The 11692-nt window shown below is 30.1% G+C and overlaps 1 protein-coding gene and 1 long non-coding RNA gene across 2 annotated transcripts in view; both read right to left on the reverse strand.

The window, feature by feature from the left end:
* LOC109329380 lies at positions 544-1919 on the reverse strand. Its single transcript, XM_019563046.1, has 4 exons — positions 1818-1919; positions 1240-1670; positions 909-1099; positions 544-836 (listed from the first exon to the last, which is right to left on the reverse strand). Exons 1-4 carry the CDS (start codon positions 1917-1919, stop codon positions 544-546), a joined length of 1017 nt encoding a protein of 338 aa, XP_019418591.1.
* LOC109329785 overlaps positions 6872-11692 on the reverse strand; it is a 15815-nt gene continuing 10994 nt past the window's right edge. Inside the window, exons 2-3 of the long non-coding RNA XR_002105582.1 lie at positions 11154-11160; positions 6872-6882 (exon numbers count right to left, since the gene is read on the reverse strand). This is a non-coding gene — a long non-coding RNA (uncharacterized LOC109329785). The remainder of the gene's footprint in view (positions 6883-11153; positions 11161-11692) is intronic.

Here is an 11692-nt window from a genome sequence, read left to right on the forward strand (position 1 = left end):
AGGCAATCATTTTGTCTTGAGCATGCTTCTAGTCATATTAAGAATTGTTTTGTTTGCTTTCTCTGTTGTACCATTGTGTTAGGGTGCAATCACTTCATGTATTATTCCTTCTTTGACACACAAATCCTGAAACTCAACAGACACATATTCTCCTCCACCATCTGTCCTTAATTGTTTCAGCTTGGCATCAATTTGTCTTTCTGCTTGAGCCTTGAACTTCTTGAATGTAGCAAGCACATCACTCTTTTTCTTTAATAGATAGATCCACTTCTTTCTTGTATGATCATCTATAAAGCTTACAAAGTACCTATTGCCTCCAATTGATTCTTCTTCAAAGGGTCCACACACATCAGTGTATACTACCTCCAATGCCTTTACTGACTTGGTTGGAACATTTGAGACAAAGGCATTTCTTGTTTGCTTACTAGTAAGGCATTCATAACACATTTGTTATGGTATCCTGATCTGAGGTAATCCAGACACAAATCCTTCTTTGCTCAGCAAATCTAGATTTTTAAAGCTTAGATGCCCAAACCTTTGATGTCATAGCCATGTGTCCTTCTCAAGAGTTGATTGAAGACACCTTTGATCACTCATTTGTATGTCTATCTTGAATGTCCTGTTGGCTGAGATAGGAGCTTTCAAGATATTGTGTTTATTTTTATCAAACACCTTCATCATTCCATCCTTCATCTCCATTGTGTAGCCTTTTTCCAGCAATTGTCCAAGGCTGAGTAAATTGCTTTTCATTTTTGGCACATAGAGGACATTGGAGATGTATGCAGACTTCCCATCTCTTCTCTTGATCATTACTTTTCCAATTCCCTCTACTGAAACTGCACTATGATCATCAAATTTGACTTGACTCTTTGTTGATTCATCAAGTGTGGTGAACCATCCTTACTTACTTGTCATATGGTTAGAGCATCCAATGTCAAGATACCAGAAGTCTCCATCTTCTTCACTGTTTTTAGTAGTAGTCATAAACATGTAATGATCATCATCGTCTGGTTCTGCACCTTGTGCTAATCTTGCTTCTTCATTCTTCTTGCCCAATGTTTTGTTGAATTTGCACTCAGCTGCATAATGACCGTAGTTCCTACAATTGTAGCATTGTATATTCTTCTTATCAATCTTTTTCGGTTCACTGAGTTCCAGATAGGGTCTCTCTTTTGATCATGCTCTTGGAAGCCTTGTTCATTTTTCAAGCCTTCACCTTTTCTTCATTTCTCATTATGCCATCTATCCTTATTTCTCCTCACATTGTTGTTCCAATGTCCACCTGATATCTTGACAGATTGTGTTTGAAGTGCTTGAGCCTCTCCCTTTTCATGTGCTTCAAGAGAGCTTTGTAGTTCTTCAAATTTGTAGGCATCCAAGTCCTTAGACTCTTCTATTGCTACAACTATATGATCATATTTAGGAGTTAAGGTTCTAAGCACTTTCTCAATCACAGATTGATCTCTTACCTCTTCTCCACATGCCTTCATCTGATTTGTTAAGGTCAGAATCTTGGTAAGATAATCTGAGATTGTTTCACTCTCTTCCATTTGAAGAAGTTCGTATTTTCTTCTTATGGTTTGAAGCTTGACTTTCTTGATCTTGGTTGCACCTTCATAGCTTTTCTCCAAGCTATCCCAAGCTTCTTTTGTTGTCTTTGCACCAGCAATCTTTTCAAAGTTGGCTCAATCTACACATTGATGGATTAGGAACAAGGCTTTGCAATCCTTCTTCTTGGATTCTCTAAAGATTGTTCTTTGAGCTTCATTGGCATCATCCTCAATCTCTTGATACTCATTCTGTATGATCTCATATACCTCTTGGAATTCAAAAATTGCCTTCATATGGATCATCCACCTATCATAGTTCTTGGTGTCTAGCACTGGCAACGTCATTGAGAAACCATTGCCATTAGCCATTGTTGTTCAAGCTTCTTCACTTCTACAACCTCCCTTCTTGTTCTCCTCTTTTGTCTTGGTTACACCCTTGACTCCACATAGGTTGTTCCTAAACCTTGCTCTAGATACCACTGTTGTGATCAATCAAGTAACTACAACTTGCATACACACAATTGCCTTAACTTGTCATGCGAGAAACCGAAGTTGCTATGCACACACAGTGCATCAATACATTGGCAGCAGAATAAAAAGAAAGAATTAGAATAGAGAAAGAGTATATGATAGTAGTGAAAGACTTGTATGTGATTCAATTAATTGCAACTTCAATTACATGATATTTATATCAACTAATCTTTAACTAACTTGGCATACAAGTATAAAGAAACTAACTTTCCTTCTAACTAACAAGCTGAAATATTACAAATCTTTAACAATTTCTCTATGAAGAATTAGTTTGCCGCTCTAAAATTGTTTTGCATTAAAACGGTGTTGTTAAAAATGTTTCATATCGATCGATTCAACCAGTAAACCGGTGAAACGGTCTTAATATTGGTATGGTACAATAATTATACCAATCATGCAATCATATTAGTCAAAACCGGCTAAAATGGTCAAAATCGTTCATACCAATTTTTAATTGAACCGTACCCGTCATACCGTCCGGTTTTTATTTAAAATTATTTTTTAATGAAAATAAAAAAGACTATTGGTTTTTTATTAAATTTTCAACATTAATGTTAGTATTATATATATATATATATATATTTAATTTCGCCAGTATACGGTTTAATTAGTGATTATTAATTAAACTGTTATATCATTATATTAGTATCCTAACCAGCTTAATGATCCATAAGTTATTAATAACACTACATTAAAATACTCCCGTATCGTAGGCAGAACGCCAGCATGGAGAACAGTTATTAAATGTAAACACAAAAAGTTGCCATATTTAGAAACTATGAATTCCCACCATGAGCGAGTAGTTCTATTTGATGTTTCGGCAATTGAATTTGATAACTATGAAACTAATGCAAATAACATATTTAGAAAAAAATTATATATTAAAAGGGTACTTGACATATTAATAAAACATACTCCCTACTTTGTATTATAAATAAATAAATAACATTACGTGAAAAAGATAGTCAAGGAAATAGGTAAGAAACCCATAAAGTTGGAACTCTTTGGAAGTTATTGTCCTGTAAAAAAATATATATATATATTTAAGTTAAAATTTTAATAGTTAAATATCTTTCTAACAAATCAATAATACATAAAGTGATACACTGTTTGGAACAGAAGATGTTCATTTATGTTTATATCGGAAACATTTTGAGTAAAAGACATATGGCTGTTGAAAAGGAATATCCATTTAAAGGGCTGAAGTGTAAATAAGAGGAAGAATATGTTAACATGAGTAATGAGTTGTCTCATGTGGTTCATGGCCATCAAAAATGTGACTCGTGTTTGAATTAGAGAATTTCTATTAGTGGAGTATTTACTTATAAGTCGTAAAAGTAAATGTTTATTTAATTGGGGATTTATGTTGCCTTTTAACTAAAGTCTAATATAATAATCATCTCCTTCCAAAAATATATGCGTAGTATAAAAGGAAGAAGGGATAAGTGAGGAAAATACGTGTTCCTAAGGTGACACGTTGAGGCCAGATCTTGTGGCCTTGGAGACACATACCCACTATGATTTATGTGGTTACAAAAGGACAAAACAAAAGTACACAACCACTTCACTTTCACCTATTTTATTTAAGAGGTGTTGGTAGATATGAATGAATGAACAAAAAAGAAAAGATTACTTGGGGCACAAGCTGATGTTAATGGTTTTGGCTTTATGAAACAAAATTGAAGAGAGGGGCATTGTAATCAGTTTATAATAGTAATTCTTAATTAGTGGCCAGAGTTGGTAGCATAATTGAAATGTCTAGTAACGCCTCAGATTTTATATATATATATATATATATATATATATATAGCTTAAAAAAGTATTTGGTTTAGTGGTATAAGGCTTCACTAAACGTTTAAAGTTGTGGGTTTGATTCTTAAGAGTAATACTTGTTGGAAGGGTTAGTCACAAACCTTAAAAGAAATTAATTAATTGACCAAAAAGATGAAATGATACCATTGATAATACCAAAAAATATATTTATTAATATTATAAAATTAGGATGAGAATGAAATGGAAAGCATGGTAATATATATACACAATTACTATATTATTTATCATTTATTTGTATTATTTTTTTAAAAAAAAATTAATAATAATATATGATATAATAATAATACAAAACGGTTAGATTTTAGTGCATACATTTTTTTTCTTCTTCTACTAATGCTTTTATTCACGGTAAGAGCAAAGTAATGGATTTCTGAGTATGCATGCATTGAACGTGAGCCACACAAAAACATGTGTCTCTAGGAGGATACGTATGTAAAAAGTAAAACTAAGAAACTTAAACATGATAAAGAATATAGATAAGTGTGGATGAGATTGTTGATTTGAGCTTTAAAAAATAGATTATCGATTTGAGTTGAAAGGACCCTCCACTTAAATCGTGTGCTAAAATGGGATAATTATTTATTTGGCTTTTCTCTTGGTATTATAACTCATTTCTTTGCAAAACAAGCTAAATATGTCCTACCTATTTGTCTTTTTTTATTTTTTATTCGTTTGATTTGGTGGAATACTCAATTAGTCTCTTGCAAATTAAATGAGAAAAACATAAAAAGAATTATGAAAACATTACCAATTATATATTTTCTGCCGAGTGCATCCATATAACCACGCAGTACGGTTTGTTTATTCTTTGAACCTTAGCTAAATGATAGAAATATGGTACCAAACATTAGGACACCGTGTAATTCCAACACTAATGTTAATGTCGGATCTTGATTAAAAGTTTAGAGGGGAAAACAAATTTTAATTGGTTCAAGAATAATAAAATATACAAAAATATACATATTTTTTTCGAAGTTTTGAAATAACATATTAATTCTAAATAATATTAATTAACAACTAAATATATTAAACAAAATTCAGAATGTGTCAACAATGTCAATAATTACACCCCAATATGAGTAATATACTGCAACGTTAAATTATCAATTGAGGAAATAAGAATATAGTATAAAGAAATTATTAGTATAAAATACACATGCAGACTATGCTAAAAAGCACATACAAAAAAGTAAAAAAAAATGTTATATCCTCCTAAGAATGCTCTCACCTAAAATAAAGTGATATGGTCACTTTTAAACCAATCATTAATAAATAAAATATTACTTTGTGATGTATGTTAATTTCTTATGGGTAATAAGATTTAGTATGATGATACATCATTTTTTATACACAAATGGGTGATGGTTTTTGTTGTGGACTATTCTTATTAAGCATGAATAATGATGAATATTTTTTTATCATTAAATATTAGTATGTTAGTTGTTGTGGGGCGAAATTTGAATCATCAACCTCTTTCACTTCACATCTTCTCTTTTACCGTCATACCACCTTATAACTATGTTTTTTTTATTAAATATGATAATGGTGAAACTCGAACTCATAACCTATTTCACTTCATTATTTAAACTCTTCATCTTAACCAATGAACCACCTTATGACTCCTAATAATAGTGAATATTAAATAGGATAATGAAAATTTAACTTTATACTATATTGTTGTGTGAATACTAAATAAATTAATAGCAAATAATGGTGAAAATAATATTGTGTACTTCTAATGTAGTGTTCAGAATTAATAAAATAGATTTTAATTTAAACATAAAAGAATTATGTCATTTTGGAGGCAAATTTACTTGGCTGATGCACTTTGACCAAAATATTATGGTTTTAGTGCACCTTTTAAAAAAAATTACCAAATTGGTACACTTTTCATAAACTCGGTAATAGCATAGTTGAGTTTCTTATTTTTTTTCCTGGTCCCATATTGAAATCGGCAATCACAATGCCAATTTTTATAAATATTGGATTTTAGTAACTCCGCAACTTTGTTGCCGAGTATTGTTTAATTTTTTTTTAATTATGTATTGTATACATTTTAAAAATCAGAGAACCATTTATTCCAACTTTTTCTAGTACCATTTACATGTGCAAAGTCTATATTTCTATACATATTATTATCATTTATAAAAGAAGAATATAGGGTCCATGTCTCACATCATTAGATATCATTATTGAATTTTTACTTAATCTAAATATCAATAAAATATTTTAAAGATCAACCAATCAATTTTTAAGTTAGGTTTTTTATGCTTTGTTTCCATTTGAGAAAAACTTAAATTTAAGTATTTATTAATGTCTTAAATTCATTATAAAAAATGAGTTTTCAAATATGATTAAAGTATCATTATCAAGGAAAGCCTTAAAGTATCTCAAATGGAAACAAAGCATAAAAAACTTAACTTAAAAATTGATTAGTTGATCTTTAAAATATTTTATTGATATTTAGATTAAGTAAAAATTCAATAATGATATCTAATGATGTGAGACATGGACCCTATATTCTTCTTTTATAAATGATAATAATATTTACAGAAACATAGACTTTGCACACATGTAAATGGTACTAGAAAAAGTTAAAATAAATGGTTCTTTGACTTTTAAAATGTAAAATAATTTAAACAATACTCCGCAACAAAGTTGCCAGGTTACTAAAATCCAATATTTATAAAAGTTGGCATTGTGATTGCCGATTTCAATATGGGACCAGGAAAAAAATAAGAAACTCGACTATGCTATTATCGAGTTTGTGAAAAGTGCACCAATTTGATAATTTTTTTAAAAGGTGCACTAAAACCATAATATTTTGGTCAAAGTGCACCGACCAAGTAAATTTGCCCATTTTGGATGTAAAATAAATCTTTTATTATATATTTTTTTTAATTTCAGGGGGGCAGTTGCCCCCACCTGGGCTTTGATTGTTCCACCACTGACTAATGTTTAACCATGTCTCACTCATATTATCTGAAAAGGATTTATTGTGATGGGCTCCTAGTTCAAAAGTTTTTTTGGTCCTATTAATTAATCGTTTATAGTTACATTAATTAAAATATTTATCTCTTATAATAATTTTTTTTTGTTGAAAATCATATATAATATATGAATATTTGACTAATAAGATGTTGGTTTAGTTAATTTAAACCACACTAGATTCCTAATAGATTGAAAGATGGACAATTTGATTTCGTTTGTAATATTTATTGGATGTGACAATCATATATCTCGAAATAGATTAGTTCCTTATCATGATCAGATAATTTTGTAATACCAAAGAAAAATATTTAGTTCGTAATTTAAAAAATTACATCTGAATTTATAATAAGCACTCCAAAAATTAAACTTATATAAAAATCATGTGAGGAGACAAATTTTAATTTGGCGTTGTGATTAGATTATTTCCTTATTGGAAGGTTATTTAAACAATTTTCTTGTTAAAGTTTTAAATTGTTATGCATGTTAGCATAAAATTTAATTTTATATTATTACGTAATCATGTATTCTTATATGATTGAAAACCATTGGCTCTTATAAGACATATATTAAAATCATACACATGATGATAAACACTAAATTGATAATGTAATTTTTATCACATATTAGTATATCAAAATAAACTACAGTTTTTTACGGATATGAATTTCTTTTTAATTTTATTGGTACAAGGGATTTATAGGTTAATTGTGTTGCATCGATAATCTCTATTTCAAATGGTCCAAATAAATATTTTATTAGATTAAAATAAAATAATTACATATATAAAAAATAATCAAAAATAAAGTTTCATCCTTCAATGATCATCTATACTTATTATAGAGTCAAAACATGATGTAATCACCTATAATAATGTAATTTATAATTCAATGTTTTGCTCTTGCCTATTTTCTACATAAAGATCATATAATCTAATATTCATATCATCGTTACATGTCTCATATTATTTTTTTAATTGTGTATTCTTCTTAATTTTGTAACCACAAAACTAACTATAACTGACTCATTTATTTAAATAAACAATTACTAGTGATTCAAATATTTAAATAAATAATTACATTCCAAATAATAAAAAAACGGGTTGATAAACACGAAATTAGTTGTTGATAATATAAAAACTATGTCAACGTTTCAATATACTTCAAGAAATTGCAAATTATTAAATATTTTTATTTTATATCTATCTATATCTATAGCCAGAATTTCTTCTTTTCACTTTTGATTGCTTGTTAGTTATTCAGTTAATTTACATGAATAGTGCAATTTTTGAAATAGATGGGGTTCTTTTAAAAGTTAAAACTACTTAAGTCAATTAAATTATTTACACATTTAAGGGTAGTAATATAAGCAAGTTACCAAATTGGGCTAGCCAAAGTCAATGTAATTTTTTACATAACACATTCGGCACTCATTTTAAAAAATATTTTTTATAAAATTAATTATTAAAATCAAATGAACAAATCTTTGAAACAAATGTATGAAAATATTGCTGATTTTTTTTGTAAATTTTATGTCATTGGTTAAAAAAAATTGTTAAATATATAAAAATTAATGTTTTAACTAAACAAACACCCAAGTTCGCACAAAAATATATAAAAACAGAATGAATAACAATCAGAGAAAATAATTTACGTCAAATAACAAAACAAAATATTCACAATTTGATTTTATTTACATATATCGTACCTATATATATATAACTAATTATTATATATTGATAAAACATAAAATAAAGTAATAAATAACGTAACTAAAACTACGAATGATTTATATAACATAAAATTCTGCTATTAATGAATGATTTAAAAATATATTATCTAAAAAATTTTATAATATAAATAAGATAAATATGAAATTAATTAATTTTACTAAAATATATGCAATTGAGACATATCACCTTAAAATAGTTGCATACATTTTTTATTTTATTTTCAATAAACAATTTTAAAACAAAACAGCCGTTTTATATAAGAAAATCAACAATATTTTCATGCTTTGTTCTTTATTATATTATGTAGTATTTAAGATTTTTTATTAAAATTTTAAAATCAATTTAAAAAATCAGCAACTTTTTCTTAAAAAAATGACTGCCCAAGCATATTGTGATGTGTCATGCAAAAAACTAAAATGAGGTTGGCTTTTAGCATGTGATTGATATATAATTTGTTTAACTACTAATAAAATGTAGATAGTTTAATTAATTATCAAAAAAATTATAAGATAATTTTAAAGTAGCATTTTCAAAGGTATATATATTATTTTTGTAACGCCTCGAAAAATACTTCTAAAAAACATTGCGAAAAAATGGGTAAATTTTTTTTTGAATAAAAGAGATTGTATAAAATTGTTTCCTTTTTAAAACTTTTCTTTTCCGGGATATCACTTTAAGTAACTCAAATGCGGAAAATCAACTTATCGTTATCGAATGATAACTTAACCTGATTCACAATTTCCTGAATAACACAATGCATATAAACGGTTAAGTCATCTTTAGTTCATACAAACTAAATTAACAAAGGCGGAAACTACATCGCCACTAACATATACAAAATCCAAAAAGAAATGGCGAAAATATTAATCATTGCCAACAGACACTAAACAAAGACATGAACAAGCTGAAGCCGTCCTTGTTTCAAAAGTCACAAAATGATAAGCAACTCCTAGTGGCTAACTCCAAAGCTAGGGTATTGCCTCTTCCTCAATTCCTCATGCCCCCTCCTGGAACGTCACGGACGGGTAGCTCCAAATCCGAGTACAGCTGTCTACCTGACAAGTACACGTCCGAAAAGCAAGCAATATAAAGAAGAGAAATAGAGAGAGTAAGACATCTAATGAACGTAAATTCATTGACGGCGTGGACTTACTCAGAATATTACACTCAGATATGAAAATCAGTTCATATATATATAACATATTACATTATAATTCATCAGTTGTTCTCGTAAACGATTCTCCAATTTTCATGAGTAATATAACCACACTCCTCAATTGTTCTCATAAACAATTATCTAATCAACCTATGTAATGTAAACAACACTTATTCCCATCAATATCATAATTCAACATTTATCAATATATCATTCATCAACAAGATGTCGTGACTATAATTAAATAACACATAAGTGGAGATCATACTCCAAATAATAACATACACATATAATGTATATCACCGACATTATAACCCACCATTTATTTCAACATTACCAATATATCAAATAATAAAATCAACATTATACTCATAATACAAACAAATATCATAACCATAAGTATTAATATGTGCATAATGTTAATGATGCATGATGTTTGTAACTCAAATGTGGGAATCCACTTCCACAAGTGTAATATATGCATGTTATGTCATGATCATCCACCTTACACTAATATCATCCCAATAACCTAGTCGGAAACAAACCAAGAGTACAGGTCTCATACCAAGCCACTTTGTACGCACCCGAAATAACATATCCTCGCAAGGAATTAAAAATAGATCGATCGGTTCCCTCAGGAACAGTCCTACCCGGACCTAGGTCGTACAAACGCTTTCAGGGCATCCCTCTCATCGATCTCGAATGCAATCCAGGGGTTGTCAGAGATTGCCTAGTTTGGCCTGTGAGAACTGTCCGATCCAACAGGGTACCTCCCCAGGAATACAAGGGACTCGTCTCACCCAGACTCTCCCTCAAGACAATGTTGGCGAATCACCGTCCAATCAGTGCCGTCCCTGCTTACTTCACGGTGCTCTAAGTCATACCGTCAATTTCCTCTCCACTACTCCATTATTAACCATATGCATATGAACACTAACCACATTTAGATGATTAAATCTTTTAATGATTATTTACCATGCTCGGCCCTGAATGCTTCTTGTGGGTGCCGATCTTACGTTAACATGTAATATAAAGGAAATACATCCCGCCACTACGACCATCGCTGAATTCCCTGGACGGTCCCAGACCAAACCTCTTACAGTCAACAGATCTCGCTACGTGGTATCATGGGTTCCTTTCTGGGCAGTACCCTAATTCACATCATAACTCAAAGGGTAACGTCCCTACCTCTACGACCGTCGCTGAATCACCCTGGACGGTCCCAGACCAAGCCACTTACGGTCAGACGATCTCGCTCCGTGGTATCACGTATCCTTTTCTGGGCATCGCCCTAAATCATACATCCTTCTCGGATTACTTTCTTTAAAATTAATTTCCGAGTTTGACTATTTAATTCCAACACCTTGGATCTTTTGCTTTTTATTTCAATTACGGTGTTATACCAAAGTAATTTTTATATCACATATTCATACTAGGGTTATTATATACGCAACCAATCAATCCAAATAGTCAAACACAATTACTGTCTCTCACCCAAGCGAGGACTAGTCGCCCAAACGACAATTCATCTTTAAATCTCAAATAAACTGATGTTTTCCTCGCCCAAGCGAGAGAGTTCTAGAAACTCATTAAAATTTTGGATTTTCTTTTTCTTTTTCTTTTTTGCTCGCCCAGGGCGACCTCTTTTTATTTTTATTTTTTATTTTTTATTTTTTTTCGCCTAATCGGGTTTTTGCTCGCCCGGGCGGACTTTTGCTTGCTCGGGCTCGCTCAGGCAACAGAAACTGGACATAATGCCAATTTTTGCGCTTTTTGACAACCGAAACACATTTAAACAATGTTTTTCAAACACCTGCACCCAGAAAAGTTCCCAACAACATTCACATACAATATTCAACACATTTCATCAACAATCATATATATTCAAAAGCATTCAAACAT

Source organism: Lupinus angustifolius, chromosome LG16 (genome assembly GCF_001865875.1).
Source record: "Lupinus angustifolius cultivar Tanjil chromosome LG16, LupAngTanjil_v1.0, whole genome shotgun sequence".
Taxonomy (NCBI): domain Eukaryota; kingdom Viridiplantae; phylum Streptophyta; class Magnoliopsida; order Fabales; family Fabaceae; genus Lupinus; species Lupinus angustifolius.

Excerpts from the sequence above, each read along its gene's own strand:
- LOC109329380 (XM_019563046.1), bottom strand. The coding sequence starts at position 1,919 with ATGGCTAATGGCAATGGTTTCTCAATGACGTTGCCAGTGCTAGACACC. Across the intron at positions 1,671-1,817 it reads CAATTTTTGAATTCCAAGAG|ATTGCTGGTGCAAAGACAAC; the intron begins GTATATGAGATC and ends AACTTTGAAAAG. Across the intron at positions 837-908 it reads ATGCTCTAACCATATGACAA|TTTCAGTAGAGGGAATTGGA; the intron begins GTAAGTAAGGAT and ends ATCATAGTGCAG.